The 18,564-nt window shown below is 48.1% G+C and overlaps 3 protein-coding genes across 3 annotated transcripts; 2 read left to right on the forward strand and 1 right to left on the reverse strand.

Moving 5' to 3' along the window:
* Positions 1–4,061: 4,061 nt before the first annotated feature.
* LOC134367392 (thymosin beta-15A) lies at positions 4,062–5,172 on the forward strand. The gene is made up of 2 exons (XM_063084133.1): positions 4,062–4,161; positions 5,135–5,172. The coding sequence occupies exons 1-2, from the start codon at positions 4,062–4,064 to the stop codon at positions 5,170–5,172; spliced, it is 138 nt and encodes a 45-aa protein (XP_062940203.1).
* A 4,670-nt stretch (positions 5,173–9,842) lies between these two features.
* LOC134368207 (histone H2B-like) lies at positions 9,843–10,274 on the reverse strand. Its single transcript, XM_063084749.1, has one exon. It carries the CDS (start codon positions 10,272–10,274, stop codon positions 9,843–9,845), a length of 432 nt encoding a protein of 143 aa, XP_062940819.1.
* Positions 10,275–15,800: 5,526 nt separating this feature from the next.
* LOC134368208 (histone H2A-Bbd type 2/3-like) lies at positions 15,801–16,260 on the forward strand. The gene is made up of 2 exons (XM_063084750.1): positions 15,801–15,845; positions 15,964–16,260. The coding sequence occupies exons 1-2, from the start codon at positions 15,801–15,803 to the stop codon at positions 16,258–16,260; spliced, it is 342 nt and encodes a 113-aa protein (XP_062940820.1).
* The last annotated feature ends 2,304 nt before the right edge of the window (positions 16,261–18,564 follow it).

Raw genomic sequence — 18,564 nt, forward strand, 5'->3', positions numbered from 1 at the left:
CTGTGGACGCCTGGCACCCAGGGGGCCTCACCAGCCCACCGATCCTCCGTCTACTCCTGCTAGCCCGGCGCCAGCCCCTTCCGTCACAGCCAGCCGGGACAGCCCTGGCCTGTCTTGTGCCTTCGGCGCCTTGTGTCATTAAAGTGTTTGAAAGTACCCACAGGCTTGCTCTATAAATTTTGTGTCAGAGTGGGGTGTGAGACACCCAATGTTGGACGGACGGGCAGGGAGTGGCGAGGGTCAGGGAACAGGGAGGGCACAGGGGAGCAGACTCTCGTGGTGACAATGGGGGTTGGTGTCCCCGTGTGGGAGGTGCTGTCTGGGGCGGGGGCACAGGAGGCTCCCACGTGGACCCTGAGCTAGTCACCGGAATGATGGTGTTCATTGGGGTGGAGCTCAAGGCCAAGACTGAGGTGTCCTGGTAGGATGAATGTCAAAAGGGGTTATGTTATGGAGGGGGACGGAGCCTCAGGTGGCATGGGAGCTCAAGTCAAGGGCTCAAGTGGGGCAGGGACGTTGACTGCCAGAGAGAGGAGTGATTGATGGGTGGGAACAATGCAGAAATCCCCAAAGGCGGAACTGGGGTCACAGGGGGTCAAGAGTTTAGTTTTGGCCTTGTTCAGAGGGAGAGGCTGGGAGACGCCCTTAGCTACCGGGATACGCAAGCTGTAGCCTAGCAACAGCGCGGTCAGGCCAGGCCCCGCCTCAGATGCCGCTCTCTGCGTATCACCAGGGCGACAGGACCGTGGCAGGTGTCCCGGGGCTGCGCCCAGGAGTGGCTGTCTATGTGGCCTGTTGCCAGCTGGCGGTAGCACGCTTCCAGCAGGCGCTCTTCCACCGGCCATGGAGGAGCTGGCCCTCACTCAGGCTGTCCGCCTCTTCCTGCGACAGGAGAGTGATGCTTGCCAGGGCCTGGTCATGGAGGTGTACCTTGATGTGATTTTTCTAAGAGTTTTTAAGTGTCAGCCCTTAGATCTGTCATCCATTTTGAATGAATTTTTATACATGGTGTGAGATAGAAGTCCAAGTTCACTCTTTTGCATGTGGATATCCAGTTGTCACAGCACCATTTGTGACAGGGATTATTCTTTTCCCCCACTGAATGGTCTTGGAACCTGTACTGAAAATCGACTATACACAGATATCAGGGTTAATTTCTGACTCTAAATCACGCATTTATTATGTTACTTTAATCTACGGACATGTCTACATCGAGGGTCACTTGTGGGCCAAACAAAGTGCTAGGGATTGGAGATATAAAGACGGATAGCCTTAGTAGATTCTCCTGTGGTTATTATCAACTGACTGTTCTCTTGTTCAGTGGCTGAGAAAGTTGAAAATGTGGCTTTGGCCCAGGAGAGCCTCATTGTCGTAGAGACGTCCAGCTGTGGGAGTGAATGACTCTGAACCACCCACGCTCACCTCCTCCATGACCCGGGCAAGGATTAGAACAGGCAGCGCTGAGCAACGCTTCCATACCACTGTTTGGTCATCATGGCCTACTTAGGGTCCGATGGCTATAAACAGTTGTGCGAGCTTGACTACAGCTCATCTGGCTTGGATCTCAGAGTTCCAGACCTTCAAAGGTAACTGGGCAAAATGTGCCTGCTTCTGGTAGAGGCCCCTATTATCTTGGAGGAGTGAGTGTACTCGGGATGAAAGGAATAAGGACCCTCGGGCCTAAAGCAGTGGGAGAGGCAAGGAATGTGAGCCCGCGGTCCCTGAGCCAATCAGAGAGGGCCGTGATGGGGTCTGGGAAGGTGAGGTCGGCTAGGACATCATGAAGCCCCTGTTCCTGGGGTGAGGTCCTAAGTAGAGGGAAGACATGGGGGAACGGGCCTGCAAGGCTTTTTTTTTTTTTTTTTTTTTTTTTTTTTTTTTTTTTTTTTTAAAAGATGACCGGTAAGGGGATCTTAACCCTTGACTTGGTGTTGTCAGCACCACGCTCAGCCAGTGAGCGAACCGGCCATCCGTATATGGGATCCGAACCCGGGGCCTTGGTGTTCTCAGCACCACACTCTCCCGAGTGAGCCACGGGCCGGCCCAGGGCCTGCAAGGCTAAAGCGGAGGTAGGGGCTGGGAAATGAGGCCCGGTGTAAGAACCCAAATGCCCCAAGGGATCACACCCTGATCACATAAGTCCTTCTCGGCCACACCCCATCATGGCGCTGGTTGCCCTTTCCTTCCGTATTCTCCTTCCTACCGGCGCGAATCGTACACCAATCAGCTCACCCCCCAAGCCCCATGCGGTATGGTAAGTAGGGACTGTATCTTAAGCCAATCAGCTTTCCCTAAAAACCCTATATATATGTTTGTGTGCCGCCTAATAAACGAGCCCTCTCCGGTGGATCATCAACTGGTGTCGACTTGTCCTTTCACCCGGACACCTTGGCCAATGATAGGGGTGGGGGCGGGGGCGGGCGGGACCTGCTCCGGGCCTTGTAAGTGGGGGTTTCTGCACGGGAACGCACACCACGAAGGCAGTGAGCAGCTCTCTCCACCCCAGGGGCATCCTTCAGGCGTCTTCAAGCCCTCAGGTGAGGTGGTGCGGTCCCGCTGGGGCCAGAGGACGATGGGGACGGGAGCGCGCAGGGACTGCGTGGCGGGGCTGTCGCGCCTTCGGGAGCCCTAGGGGCCCGGATTGCGGTTGGCTTTTCCCGTCGGCGCCGCGGGGCGAGACTCGTGCCTTTGTCTGCCCTCGGCACGCCGCCTGCGCGAGATGCCGAGCCCTCCCGGGGGTCGGGCCCTGGAAGGCCCGAGGGGCGGACCCCCAAAGCGGCCGGCCGGTCCGCGGAAGAAGTGCAGGTCGGAGGCTTCGAGGACGAAGCGGAGTTGAGGGCTCGCCAGGAATGGGCCCTTGGGCCTGGCCCCTCGCTCCCTCCCCTCCCGTGGCCCTTCGGCTGGGCGCCCGACCAGGATGACAGTTATTTTCAAATGAAAGCAAGATGCTCCTGTCAAAGTGGCCTGTGCGCCCGGCCCTGTTATTTGTTTGTCCCGGTTTCCCCAGCTTTGTGGTTGGCTTCTGAGCGCTTGGCACGGGAGGGTCATAGGGTAAGGTCAACTGAATGGAGGGGACGTGTTTGAAACTACTGGCCGCTTGGGGGCGTCTCTGTTCTACTCTGGTCGCTAGACGTGTCTCGCCCCACCAGGGTGGGAACAGACATGAGCAGGAGAGCTCCGCCTTCCGGTTTCTGGGGTCTCTTATTCTTTGTTCTGGACAAACCTAGAATGTCCAGAGGCCGCCGCAAGGCATTTCATCAGGTCCACAGCAAGACTCTTCTGAGCCTTGTCTCCTTGCCTCGCCCTTGACAGAGAAAACGTGGTGAAATAAGACTCTGTGTATTTAGCGTATCCCATTCTGCTGAAGTCGTGAGTCTGATCCTAATTAGCTGCCCCTTCTTACAGTGTTTACAAACCGCTGCCACAAGGGGCTAGTATAAGACGAGTAACCAGTTACGACCGGATTAAATCCTCTCCCCTCTCTTATTGCAGCACCTTAATCTACTGTTTGGGGGCATTTAAAATGGAAAGAAATTAGTACAACTTTGGCCACCCCTTTTTGTGTGCTGCTCCCCATCCTCCAAGAAAAATGCCGTCGCCACCCCACCCCACCCCCCACCCCCCGGTAATTGAACAGACAGCGAAGATTCTTAGATAGTGCTGTCATCTATTAGAAAATCATTGACTGGTTGAACCAAGTTTTTATTATATTCTTCGACCCCTAATTGTTCCTGTGCTTCTCTTACCTCCATTGTACCTTTGCTGTGATTTTAAAAGAGTCGGACATGTTGGCTCCGGGTTTCTAGAGCGTCTTGGTTTCTAGTGTATCCTGATCTAAGGGCATTTTCTGCTTATCAGAATAGGGGTATTGAAGTGAATTTCAAAGTAATGAAAATAGAATTCTTCTAAGATGCGCTGGTGTTTTCCTGTGGAAGATCAGTAGGTAAAATATACATGACTATTACGTTTGAACATTTATGACTGTTACTACTTTGTCTGACGATAGTTCTGCCAGGGAAGTTTCTTAAAAGAAATTGTTTTCGGTCTTTCTTTTAGTCAAGATGAGTGATAAGCCAGACTTGTCGGAGGTGGAGAAGTTTGACAAGTCAAAACTGAAGAAAACTCATACCGAGGAAAAAAATACTCTTCCCTCAAAGGAAAGTAAGTCATGGAGGGTTTCTAGCTGAGACAGACAATGGTGAAAGTTGGTATCTTCAGTGAATAAACCTATCTTCTAGTAATTTTTACTATCGAGGAAGTAATTATTAGAGTACCATTTTATTTTATGCAGCCATGACAACTATCAAAGAGTTGTCTCCTTCTTTGGATTATATAAATGGTTCGCACATGATAGGCCCTAGTAGTAATGGGGAAGTAAAAACCACTTCCCTGTTGGAAAATTACTAAAACACACATTGAAACCAATCTTAAACATTGGACTTAGCACTAGAAAAACCTTACTTCTGTCTACTTTTAGTTATTTGGCATTTTTCTGCATCTAGAAATTTGAGTCCATTATCTCATGCCTAAAGAACCATGCCAGCTCTGCGGTCTGGGCCTTCTCCAATCTGGTGACAAGATAGGGATGCAGAACGAGTTTCGATCTTGGGTGCACTTGAGGCTCCCAGACTTAAGGGATCAGTTTTGCCCTCCAGAGTAACAGACAGCTGGAGAAACTCCAAGCATATTCACAACAGCTGAGGGGCATTTTCTGTCATGTGTGCGTTATTTGAGAGTTCCGAAATTAGTGAAAATTATCTCAAAGTGTATAACTTCCAAATGGTATCGTCAGAGATAAACGTGAGCAAAATGCTTCACTTCCTCCTCGGTCTCAAATAATCTATCGAAAAACTGTCAACAACACAAATCTGCCTCTCGAATGAAAGCAAAAACCAAAAAAACTGCAATTGAAGTAGATTCTAATGAATGTTCGAGTGGTAAACATGCACACACGTGCACACATGCACCCCGCTGTGAGCATTTGTGGTTAGTGCCTTAGCATTCTCAATTAAAAGCATGTATGGCAGCCTTCCATGACTTACCTAAAGCTGTTTTGTAAGAAACTGAATTAAATCTTAGGAAAATACTCTTAGTGATATATATTTTTTTTGTTTTGTTTTTTTTTTCCCCTCAGCGATCCAGCAGGAGAAACAGTGTGCTCAGACATCGTAAAACGGGATCTCCTCCCAAGAGGAAATTTCAACATTGCCCGAGAGCCTTGGTTTTATGCTTGTTTTTTGCAAACCGTTGTGTTTGAAGCGATTTTAGGCATCTTCTGCTGTCCTCTCATTTCTATTCCCTGGCTAAAAGGTCAGGTGGAACCAAAGTTTCCTGAAGTGTGCTTTCAAACTTGCCGTTGGTGTGTAAATTCCAGATGGCAGATGTTGCGAATAATCTCACCAGTGTTGACCCTTGTGTGTGTAGCCCTTTCACCCCCAGCAGGATAAGCCAGGTTTAACCTTCTGCAATGGGTGCCTCCATTGCTTCATTATCTTCATGAAGTTGCATGCTTCTGCAACTTCTCACAGTTTGTTTTTATTTCCAATGTAGTAATGAAATAATAAATACAGTCATTATCTGGCGGCTCTCGACTTCATTTCTTCTAAGGAAGGAAAAGTACACAAGGGTACCCTTTTTCGCCAAACAAAACGGTTGAAGGAAAACCTCTTCAGCAGTGGACTAAGCCCCTTATCTCAGAGTGAAGAAAGACAAACACAGGGTCTGAAGTGACCCACTCAAGCTGAATAAGAACTGAAATTCAAGCTGGGCTGTCTTGCCTTCTGGAAAGTGTTTTCCGACTGAATGGGAGGGGGCACCTAAGCTTGGGGTTGGATGGAAAGGGCGCGGGAGGCACTTGTTAACACGCACTGTACTGAGCACATCACATCTTCAGTTGAGCGTCAACTCAGATATCTGATGCCCACTGATGACCTGTAACACTGAACCTCTGATCTGGTTCTTCTACTGAACAGAATTTACTGTCTCCTGAAGCAAGCATTTTTGGTTTCATGGTGAGCATAAGTGCTGTGGACCGTATGGTGTTCCCCCACCCCCACCACACCAAATTCATATTTTGAAGGTCTACCCCTCAATGCGACTCTACCTGGAGATAGACTTTTTAGGAAGTCATTAAGGTTAAATGAGGCTACAAGGGCTGGGCCCCTCTGTGATCTATTACTATAGGTATCTTCCCACCATAAGGGATTATACCGTCCATACCTATTTGCAACCTCAACTATTATCTTACCTCCCTCTTTCTAGGGGCTCACATCCTTAAATACTCACTGGGGTTACAGAAAGTGGAAGGTGTTTTCTCTGCTCTAGCACAAATTTCCACAAGCAAAACAGTAGGTGGGTCAACTAAGGTAAAGTGTGGTTGAGGTGACACAATCTCAGAGCTTAGGGTAACCAGAAGATTTGAGCCCTGGAGGTCACCATGTTGGTCATCACTACCTTACCATCTGCCTGAAGCAATTGCCCAGTAGAGTCACTCAGTCCCTTACACTGACATGCTGCTTACACGCTTCCCTGCCTGCCTGTAACTTCTATGCCATAATCCTAGGAGAGCATGCTGGAGACCCATACAGCGTGGTTAATCCATCCTCCAGTATTTGAAGTCAGCTGTTGTTTTCCTGCCCCCATACGTCCAAGTCTTCTCCAGCTGACCTTTTCAGAGCATTTGGACCCAAGTTACACAGATGGGGACCCATAACGGTTGCACTTTAGACGGACGGACACAAGTTTAGCCATTATCAGGTCCCTGGATCCCGATTCTGTCATCCAGCCCATTTGCTCTCCTTTCAGTTTGCCATTTGCAGCTTGATAAAGATGCTGTACGTCCACGACAGACTCAGTAACGTGTGCATTAGCACACTAATCCAGCTCAAGATTAGGCCCATTTCAGATGCCTAAAGGAAAGCATGTCAGGTGAGCTGGGGATGGGACGAAAACTCCCAGTTTTTAGTTGCACCTGGTAACCGTCATTTTTTTTTTAAAGGATTGATTCCTCCCAGGGCAGTGTAAATGATAAACTGAGTGGGAGCAAGTGAGAGGTATGTGGTGGGAGGGGAAGTCACATAGTTTCTAAGTGAACGCTCCTACAGAAATAAGACGGGAAGAACGATTGCTCACTGGAAGTAGTTTTGCCCTGCATTTCTCAAGTAAATCACATGGGCCTAATCTTGTAGTGAGTGACTAGGTTCACTTGTCTTTCCAAGCAGAGGGAGGTTTTTTTCCCAAGCATCCGGGATTGAGGTTTCAGAGCCCTGAATCCATTTATTATTTGCAAAACCAACCATCCGAAGGTCTTCTTGTAGCAGTTACATTTACGGGAAAAAAGAAAAGCCTGGAGTTAAGTGGATTTTCTTATGCATGTCTACATCTTTTGAAAATACCTGGTCCATGCTTTGACACCTGTATCCTGTCAGTGTACATAGGCCGACATGTCCTTAATTGCAAAGAACAGAAAATGGCAAAAAGCTGGAAAGCCATAATATATATGCTGCAAGTTAATCCAAAGACAAAAATCAGCCAAATCGTATGTCACGACGACTTCATCTTTGCAAAGGGTCAAAAACCTCATTTAGTGTCATCACTTAAAATTCTCAAGAAACTGCACAGGCAAGTGAGTTTTAGGAATGCCCTAGAATGTAACCATCGCATATTCACACCTGAGAAAAATATCTTGCCCTTCGTCTCTCAAATGCATAGGAATATGTTTGAACCTTGCCTTGGGAAGTTTCAACCGGTATGATCTCGGGCAAGTGACAATCTATTGTGGTTCAGTTTCTTCATCCATAGAAATGGAGATGATAACGCTGTTTCCTTCAAGGGGATGTGGTGAAAAGTAGTTGAGGTACTCCCCGTCAAGTGCTTAGCACAATGCTGGCACAGTCGCCAAGCACGCCATGTCCGAGGTCACCAAGGCCAAGCTCAGGTTCCCCATGAGCACCTGAGCTGCCTCCCGCCCCCGAGCATCGCCCCCGAAGGCTGTTTTCAGAGCCACCCCAGTCGGCCCGTAAATCCTGGAGCCCTCCGAAGGTGTGCCCGTGGCAGTTTGAGGGCAGGGGTCAGGGGGCGTGCTGCCAATGTGTATTAGTCTTCCTTTTTTTATTTCTTTCTTCCTTATAGTTAAAGTGTACGACACGATGGCTCTGGCTCGTACGCATATACATAGTGAAGAGATTACTACAGTCAAACAAATGACCATCTTCATCACCTTCTACCCTTGTATGCTAAGAGAATCTAAAATCTACTGTCTTGGTAAAGTTTCAGAATCAAACACAACATTATTAACAATAGTCGTCCTGCTGTACTTTGGATCTCCAGACGTATTCATTGGCCCAATTCCTGATTTGTACCCCTTGACCTCCTTGTTCCCATTTGCTCCTCTCCCTGCAGTGGGTAGTTTTCTGGCAGGTGGCAGGTGGCTTGCTGCTGGCTTCCCAGCATTCTTTACTGTGAACTACATTGTCAACACTAATATAACTGTCCTTCATTGTTTTTATTATACATAACGCTCGAGTTTGTATATCATATAATTGGATCGATTTCTGTAATTTATATGTGCACAAGTGTATGGAAGTCCTGTGATTGAATTAAATTACCACAGAATCTTTTGATTTTAAAACATTGCCACATAATCGATTCCCTTTTCCTCTGTTAGGAGTTTTCATTGAAAAGTAAATTTGAAAGCATTTAGAAAAAGTTTTTTTTTTACACAGGAGCTCTAATATGTAGTCACCAGTTCTAAAATGTGCTCTCCTTTTCAGCATCTAAGAGTTTTGAATAGATTTATTTTACACTTTACACAGGTTGCATATTTTAAAATATCCCCTATCGGTTAGTTTTCACTATGAAAACCTGGGCTTTTCCACTTTTTGTTCCAGATTCATTGAGGGTTTTAAATAAGGACTGGATGTAGGGGATGGGCAGCCAGGTCCCTTGACGTCCAGGAGCGCTAGTCACCAGTTCGTAGTAACTAGCTGCTAGGAACTAGTTGCTAGTTACTAGTAAAGTAGTGACTTCAGTTTCTAGAAAGCCTAGGAATAAGTACTGTTGTGGAACTCTTGGATTTAATTTTTTCTATGCTGTGTTTTGTTTCCTCACGTGTGTTTCTAATGGGCTAAGTAATAAAGTTAATGCGGAAAAAAAGGTTGACTGGAGTGTTATCGTCCTGTTAATACTCTATTCCGCATATAGATGCTTAGGATGTGTTATTTATTTTAAAGTTTTAATAATATATTTTATTTAATCCAACATAGCAAAATTATAATTTCTATATGTAATGAATATCAACAGTTTGTCAATTACGTAAGCGCTGACTCTTCCCTTCAGTTGGTTTTCTCTGCAAACCGCACCAGGAGGTGCCACATTTTCGTCCATCAACTACTGAAGAAAGTAGTCATGCGTTCTGTTCCATTCTAGTCCTCAAACCCAGTCGTCCCTTGTCCCACAGACATTTCATCTGTGTCAGTCCCATTTTGTTCCCTGTCTACAATTCCCAACGTCATTTTGGTGCTTTGCTGATGTTTCTACTTGATTTCTGAATTTCCAAACGGAAACCACAAACACCCATAGCGCAGTCATCATTTCCTAATCGTGTTGATTTCTTAAAATCACTTTTCCTTAGAGGATATGTAGGAGATCAGTACTCACGGAAAACTCTAGAAAATTATTTTAGGCCACACAGAACAAAAAGCAACAGAAGAACAGAAAATTTACTCGGATTTTGAGGAAGCCACAAATAGCACGATAAATTAAGTGGTTACAGGTCTTTCGGGTCATCTGAGGCGGCTCTGAAAAGAGCCTTTGGGGGGCCGTGCCCGGGGGCAGGAGGCGGCTCATGTGCTCATGGTGAACCTGAGCACAGCCCTGGTGCCCTCGGTCACGGCATGCTTGCGGAGCTCCCCGGTCAGCAGCAGGTGCACGGCGGCCTGGATGTCCTGTGAGGTGAGGGTGCAGCGCTGGTTGTAACGGGCCAGGCGGCCGGCCTCTTCGGCGAGGCGCTCGAAGAGGTCGCTAATGCACGAGTCCATGACGTTCACGGCCTGCTGGGACAGGCTGAGGCCGTCGTGGACCAGCTTCAGAACCCTGGGGAAATAGGTGGCGAAACTGTCCTCGCCGCGGCGGCCGCGGCGGCAGCGGGTGTGACGGCGGCTGCGGCGGCGATGGCGCCTGGGCTTCTTCTGTTTCAGGGCCGTCGGAGCGCCCTTCTCAGGCGCCTGGGTGCTGACACCTTCCTCCGGAGACGGGGCAGAGGCAGGCTCCGCCATCCCTCAGGCAACCCCCAAGAGCTAGGAGGCACCGACGATGGCGCTGCTGCCAGGCGGGGAGCCCTTTTTATAGTCGCTGCCTTGCCTCACGTCATGCGTGACCTCGACTTCTGACTGGGTGTCAGGGCACACAGGGAGCGCGTGAGTGAGCCTAGCGGAGTGCGCTGGGACTGCACGGTCCTCCTGCTGGCGGTCCCTCTACCAATCACAGTGAGCGTCTGGAGCCCTGCAAGCTGCCTGTCTGGTCCCATACAGAAATTCACAGCAAGAGAACCCACACAGGAAGGCTGTGACACGGCCAGCAGAGGGCTCCTGGACGTGGAGATGTGTCGGTCCACCTCCCGCCTCCGGTTCTGATCGAAACCCTCAATGAATCAGGATAACGGAGTAAAAAACTACCGTTTGTAAAGAGTGAAATCAAACACAACTGGGGTATTTAGACCTACATAAGAAAATTCAGCATTTACCAGGTTTGTAGTCACACTCCTAATGATACTTAGATCCGAAAAAGTACCCTACATTCTAGCATTGCTGAATACATAGAACAGCCCTTGATTGAAAGAGAAAAAAGGTATTGGTCTAATTTTGCAGTAAGTCACCCAAAAGGTAAGAGACAGTCAAGAAATAGTTTAAAATCACGTGCTTTTCAAAAATCGGACAGTTCGAGAAAATTTATTCCTTAAATGTATTTGTGGAAAAATGAACCCCAAATACGGAACCAGTACAGAATGAAGAAGAATTAGAGAAATGGAGGTCATCAAGGAACTTGTCACAGAAAGAAAGAAAGAAAAGAAAAAAAGGAAGGAAGGAAGGAAGGAAGGAAGGAAGGAAGGAAGGAAGGAAGGAAGGAAGGAAGGAAGGAAGGAAGGAAGGAAGGAAGGAAGGAAGGAAGGAAGGAAGGAAGGAAGGAAGGAAGGAAGGAAGGAAGGAAAGAAAGAAAGAAAGAAAGAAAGAAAGAAAGAAAGAAAGAAAGAAAGAAAGAAAAGACAATAAACAACCATACAGTACAATTCACAGTAAATGAGCCCTCAGGCAAAGAATCACACCCATTCCATCAGGAGCTGCTTCCACCTCAACTCCAAGGCTGAAGAGTCCAGGAAAATTTTGATTGGCTCTCTTGGGAAACCCGGTTCCATGGTGAGCCGGTGGCTATGACTCCGTGGCTACAGGTTCCTCATTGCCTGACTGAGAACAGACTGGGGCTTGAGCTGCTCTGATTGGACCTTCCATCATCCCTATTATGCATAAATGCAAGTCATGAAGGTTTGTGCTTTCTAAACCCAAAGATTATAGACTGGAGAGGAACATAACTGGATAAAACTGAACGAGTTAAAATAGTAACTTCAGTTTCTAGAAAGCCTAGGGATAGGTATTGCTTCTTGAAATTTTCTCCTTAGTTATTTCTGTGATCGGTTGGGTCCTCCTTTGTGTTTCTGTATGTACTCCATAATACTGAGAATGCCGAAAAACGTTTGATGCAGGATGTTTGTCCTGCTCCTACTATGTTCCCCATATGGATGCTTACAGTTCGTTATTTATTCTCCATGAGTTTGAGGATTCCAGCACCGGCCAGAAATTAAAAAAAAAACAAATGTATATATAAATATAAATATATATATATATATATATATATATGTATATGTATATATTTGTATGTACACACATATATATTCATTTTTACATGTATACAGACACATATGTATATGTGTATGTGTATATGTGTGTTTGTGTGTGTGTGTATAAATACTATGTATGTGTGTGTGTGTGTGTGTGTGACTGTGGATATATATTTGAGGACTGAAACACAGGAGAGAAATAACTGAGTCAAAAATGTCAAGAAACAATATCTAATCCACCTTCTTTAGAAACTGAAGTTACTAGTTTAATTCATTCAGATTTTTACCAATTCTGTTCATTGCCAGGCAATATAATGTGTGTGGAAATATATATACATTTTTTTTTTTTAGAAAGGTAAAACATCATGTTTTGCGTCTATGTGCAATGGGGATGATGGCAGGGACCTGTTGGATGAGGTGTCCCAGGCTGAACCAATTAGAAGCCTCCTGAAATGTTTGGACTTGCAGTTGAGGGGAATTGTGTCATTAAATAGGTCTGAGTCCTTGACTGCTGTTTGTTGTTTTGTTTGAATGGTTTTATGCTTTTAATCATGTTGATTTACAGATATTATATTAGTTTCTAAAGCTGTCGTAAATAAATTCGAGAGTCTCGGTGACTTAAAAAATATATATTTATCATCTCACAGTTCTGGATGCCAAATAGCCCCTCTTCATAAGCACACCAGTCATATTGGGTTAGGACCGACCCTCACGACTTCACTTTAAACACAGTTACCTCTATAGAGACTATCTCCAAAACAGGGTCACCTCCTGAAGTACTGGGGGGTCACAAGGTCAACACAAGAATTTTGAGAGGGTACAATTCAATAAAGAATATTAAGCTTTCTGCCCCTCCAAAAAATTAATGTACTTCCATGAAAAATACATTCACACCTTCCCTACAGCCCCCAAATCTTAACCCATTGCAGTTCAACTTTAAGTCCAAAATCTCATCTACAAATCTTATATATCTGCTACGGGTGAGACTCCAGTTGTGACTGATGCTGAGGCAGAATTTATCCTTATCCCTGAACCTGCGAAAACAGACGGCAAATTACCAGTTTCCAAAAACAGTAGCGGGACAGGCATAGAATAGACATTACCATTCCAAATGTGAGAAATCAGAAGAAAACTAGAGTTTATGGGCCCTAAGCAGGTTTGCACCATAGTAGGGCTAATTCCATTAGATTTAAGGGATTGAAAACAGTCCTCTTTAATCATTGCTCTGCCCTCTGGACCCTCTGTGATAGCAGTATGAAACTCTCAGCCCTGGGCAGTGGGGACCTCTTCCCCAGCCTGGTTTGTTACAGAAGAGGTGGCACTAGCCATCTAGAATGGAGAAAGCGGCCTCCATCTATGGGATCAAGGAGATGATGGCCTCATCCCCCAGACCTGTGTCCCTGTTCTCAACAAGACTCTGTCTGGATTCTCCTCTTGCCATTGCTGTTTTCTCAGAGTCCTGCTGGAAGAGTGGAATCACCATAGCTTTACTGATGTCTTCCTTGGTTTCCCAGGGTCTGAACAGTACGTGCAAGTCTGCAGCCACAGGCCGACTGGAAAACAGCTTTACATCCACGTAAATACTGTCATCTTGCCCCATAACCACGGTTCAACAGATCACATAACTGTGGGAAAGGAGGGAACCCCAATAAATGCTTACCAAGGAAAAACTGTGTCCTTTTACATTCTTTTACAGCCCATGTGGTTTTAGGTCCCAACATGGCTTTGGTCCTGCTCACTCTAGCGATATTAATGAAATTTGAGAAAGAGAGAAGAAAAGTGGGGTTTGAGGTTCAAGATCCTAAGTGGAATCAAGTGCATCTGATTACTCACTTCAGGAGGGGCGTGAGGAAAAAGGGCACTTACTGAGTGAACATCTAGGATCCAGTGGTGTGGTTTACTATGTAGACAAGCTACGGGAAGTGCCTTTACTGCTTCAATAACACATTACGAGTACCAACGTAGCGAGAAAAAATATTAAGAAGAGAAAATAACCCACCAATTTTTTTTTTAATGGTGGAATAAGCGTTAAGTCAGGTCTTTGCTGAAGAAAGCTGTCATAGCTATATCATATTGCAAAAATAGACTTGAAGTCAACGGAGATTCCTTGAGGATAAAGATAGTCCCCCTGGGATAAAATGTTCAATTCATGTGGGAGGTATTATAAATTTAAGATGACCTATACTGGGTAGGGTAGCTTCAAACTATTTAAGTCAACACTTGACTGAATGACAATAAGGAGTAGCGAAGGTCACCACCAAATACAGACATTTGCAGCCACCTGTAAGCAAGTGGCCGAAACGTAACAAGGACTTAGAAATAAAGCACCTACCAAGCTTGCTTGACGAAATGGAGTAATGCGATAATATGAACCCGGAAATTAGAGAATGTGTTTTATCCACCTGATGTATATTTATGCACATAGAACATGTACTCGGCCATCAAGCAAGATTCCAGAAGTATCAAATACATATCACATTCTCTGACTACAGTACATTTAAGAATCAATGACAAACCATGTTGTCAAAACCAAATGTTTGGGATGACACAAATCACTCTAAAGAAATAATGGGCCAAAGGACAAATCATTACAGGGACTGAAAAATATTTATTGATGCGTGAGAATAAAATTTGTGGGGCATGCGTGAGTGCTACTGAGAGAGGATTTTATGGCCCACGTGCTGATTAAAAAGATTAAAAAGAAGGAAGCCTTGATCAGGCATTTTACGGAAGACCAAGCACAAACGATCACAAAGAACAACAAGAAGCACGATTGAAGAGGTGCCACCTCGCTCAAGTCTCCTGGAAAATGCCTACTACAACCACAGTGACATACTATTTCACACCGTCGGAGCAGTGAGAATTAAAAAGGTCAGACCGCATCAAATGTTGGTGACTAGTGGGGACTCACACTCTGGTATTAGGAGGACAAATTGGTCTGACCATCTTGGAGAGCAATCTGGCAATACTAATTAATGCGCAGGATGCACACACTGCTGACAGCAGCAGTTCCATTGCTGGGTACACTACCTAGTGGCCTGAACACAAGGAGACGTGTGTGGGGACATTCTTAGCAGCCCTGTGGTCTGGGTGGGGCCTCTGGAAGATCTGCAGGGACCGAAGAGACAGCTAATGGACCCTGAAGCACTGACCTGGAAGAGGGAGGGATAGCACTAGATGTAGTCTCTCGAAAATGGAAACAGGTGTTCAAACAAAGATAACTACATGAACGTTCAGAGGTGCCCTATTCTCAATAGCCAAAAGGGGGAAACAACCCAAATGCCCATCAATGGACAAATAGATAAACTAAACGTCGTCCATCCATACCATGGATTATTATTCAGCTGTGAAAAGGAAGGAAGCAAGTACCGATTCACGCTACCACGTAGATGTACCATGAGGAAAACATTACACTATGTGAAAGCCGCCAGACACAGAAGGCCATGCGTTGGGTTCCATGGGAGGGAGAGCTCCACATGGGGGAAACCTCTGTCGACAGAAAGCAGATAAGTGGTTGCCAAGAGCTATTTATTGGGAGCGTGTGTATGTGTGTGCTCGGGGGTGGGGGGACGACGAGCATGGGGAGTGAGTGCTTAACGGGTACAGGGGTTTCTTGGCGGGGTGGTGAAAATGCTTTGGAAGCAGACGGTTGTGATTGTTCCACGACATCACAAATGTACTTGACACCATGTCGTACCCGTCCCCCACCCCTCTTTCTTTATCTTGCCTGCGATGCTCGGGTCCTACAGAAGGCGAGCGCTGCCACAGAGGGAGGGCCCAGGGGCGAGAGCGTGCGGGTGCCTTGCACCTGCCCTGGCCGGCCGTTTGTAGGCCCAGGCCCGCTCCCTCGGGGTCAACTGGAGGGCAGTGACGTCACCAGTGTGCGCGGCCACGAGCCTGTTCCGGACCAATGAGGGGCCGGGTCGCGGTAGCTAGGTTACGGAGTACGGGCCAAGTACCGACATCTTGAGAGGCATCCAGTCGAGCCAGACCTCGCAGATTGATCGGTCGTCTCCAAGGCCCGGCATGCCGAGCAGGAGGACGAGCCGTCCACGGTCGTCCGGTCTCAATAGGTGCCGTGCCGCCGCTCTCGCGCCCACCGAGCCGAGCTGACATTCTCCGTGAGCCACCCGGAGCGCCTCCTGCGGGAGGGCCACTACGCCCAGTGCCCGAGTTCGTGTGCGCCGGTCTTTCTAGGTGCCATCGTCGAGTACGTGACGGCCAAGGTCTTGGAGCTGGCGAGCGACGAGGCCCGGAGGAGCAGCAGGAGATGCATCACCTTGGAGCTGTTGGACGTGGCCGTGCACAGCAACGCGCTGCTCAGTGGCTTCTTCGTGACTACAACCATCTCCCAGGTGGCCCCAGCCTAGCTGTGGACGCCTGGCACCCAGGGGGCCTCACCAGCCCACCGATCCTCCGTCTACTCCTGCTAGCCCGGCGCCAGCCCCTTCCGTCACAGCCAGCCGGGACAGCCCTGGCCTGTCTTGTGCCTTCGGCGCCTTGTGTCATTAAAGTGTTTGAAAGTACCCACAGGCTTGCTCTATAAATTTTGTGTCAGAGTGGGGTGTGAGACACCCAATGTTGGACGGACGGGCAGGGAGTGGCGAGGGTCAGGGAACAGGGAGGGCACAGGGGAGCAGACTCTCGTGGTGACAATGGGGGTTGGTGTCCCCGTGTGGGAGGTGCTGTCTGGGGCGGGGGCACAGGAGGCTCCCACGTGGACCCTGAGCTAGTCACCGGAACGATGGTGTTCATTGGGGTGGAGCTCAAGGCCAAGACTGAGGTGTCCTGGTAGGATGAATGTCAAAAGGGGTTATGTTATGGAGGGGGACGGAGCCTCAGGTGGCATGGGAGCTCAAGTCAAGGGCTCAAGTGGGGCAGGGACGTTGACTGCCAGAGAGAGGAGTGATTGATGGGTGGGAACAATGCAGAAATCCCCAAAGGCGGAACTGGGGTCACAGGGGGTCAAGAGTTTAGTTTTGGCCTTGTTCAGAGGGAGAGGCTGGGAGACGCCCTTAGCTACCGGGATACGCAAGCTGTAGCCTAGCAACAGCGCGGTCAGGCCAGGCCCCGCCTCAGATGCCGCTCTCTGCGTATCACCAGGGCGACAGGACCGTGGCAGGTGTCCCGGGGCTGCGCCCAGGAGTGGCTGTCTATGTGGCCTGTTGCCAGCTGGCGGTAGCACGCTTCCAGCAGGCGCTCTTCCACCGGCCATGGAGGAGCTGGCCCTCACTCAGGCTGTCCGCCTCTTCCTGCGACAGGAGAGTGGTGCTTGCCAGGGCCTGGTCATGGAGGTGTACCTTGATGTGATTTTTCTAAGAGTTTTTAAGTGTCAGCCCTTAGATCTGTCATCCATTTTGAATGAATTTTTATACATGGTGTGAGATAGAAGTCCAAGTTCACTCTTTTGCATGTGGATATCCAGTTGTCACAGCACCATTTGTGACAGGGATTATTCTTTTCCCCCACTGAATGGTCTTGGAACCTGTACTGAAAATCGACTATACACAGATATCAGGGTTAATTTCTGACTCTAAATCACGCATTTGTTATGTTACTTTAATCTACGGACATGTCTACATCGAGGGTCACTTGTGGGCCAAACAAAGTGCTAGGGATTGGAGATATAAAGACGGATAGCCTTAGTAGATTCTCCTGTGGTTATTATCAACTGACTGTTCTCTTGTTCAGTGGCTGAGAAAGTTGAAAATGTGGCTTTGGCCCAGGAGAGCCTCATTGTCGTAGAGACGTCCAGCTGTGGGAGTGAATGACTCTGAACCACCCACGCTCACCTCCTCCATGACCCGGGCAAGGATTAGAACAGGCAGCGCTGAGCAACGCTTCCATACCACTGTTTGGTCATCATGGCCTACTTAGGGTCCGATGGCTATAAACAGTTGTGCGAGCTTGACTACAGCTCATCTGGCTTGGATCTCAGAGTTCCAGACCTTCAAAGGTAACTGGGCAAAATGTGCCTGCTTCTGGTAGAGGCCCCTATTATCTTGGAGGAGTGAGTGTACTCGGGATGAAAGGAATAAGGACCCTCGGGCCTAAAGCAGTGGGAGAGGCAAGGAATGTGAGCCCGCGGTCCCTGAGCCAATCAGAGAGGGCCGTGATGGGGTCTGGGAAGGTGAGGTCGGCTAGGACATCATGAAGCCCCTATTCCTGGGGTGAGGTCCTAAGTAGAGGGAAGACATGGGGGAACGGGCCTGCAAGGCTAAAGCGGAGGTAGGGGCTGGGAAATGAGGCCCGGTGTAAGAACCCAAATGCCCCAAGGGATCACACCCTGATCACATAAGTCCTTCTCGGCCACACCCCATCATGGCGCTGGTTGCCCTTTCCTTCCGTATTCTCCTTCCTACCGGCGCGAATCGTACACCAATCAGCTCACCCCCCAAGCCCCATGCGGTATGCTAAGTAGGGACTGTATCTTAAGCCAATCAGCTTTCCCTAAAAACCCTATATATATGTTTGTGTGCCGCCTAATAAACGAGCCCTCTCCGGTGGATCATCAACTGGTGTCGACTCGTCCTTTCACCCGGACACCTCGGCCAATGATAGGGGTGGGGGCGGGGGCGGGCGGGACCTGCTCCGGGCCTTGTAAGTGGGGGTTTCTGCACGGGAACGCACACCACGAAGGCAGTGAGCAGCTCTCTCCACCCCAGGGGCATCCT

The sequence above is a fragment of the Cynocephalus volans genome, chromosome X, assembly GCF_027409185.1.
Source record: "Cynocephalus volans isolate mCynVol1 chromosome X, mCynVol1.pri, whole genome shotgun sequence".
Lineage (NCBI taxonomy): Eukaryota > Metazoa > Chordata > Mammalia > Dermoptera > Cynocephalidae > Cynocephalus > Cynocephalus volans.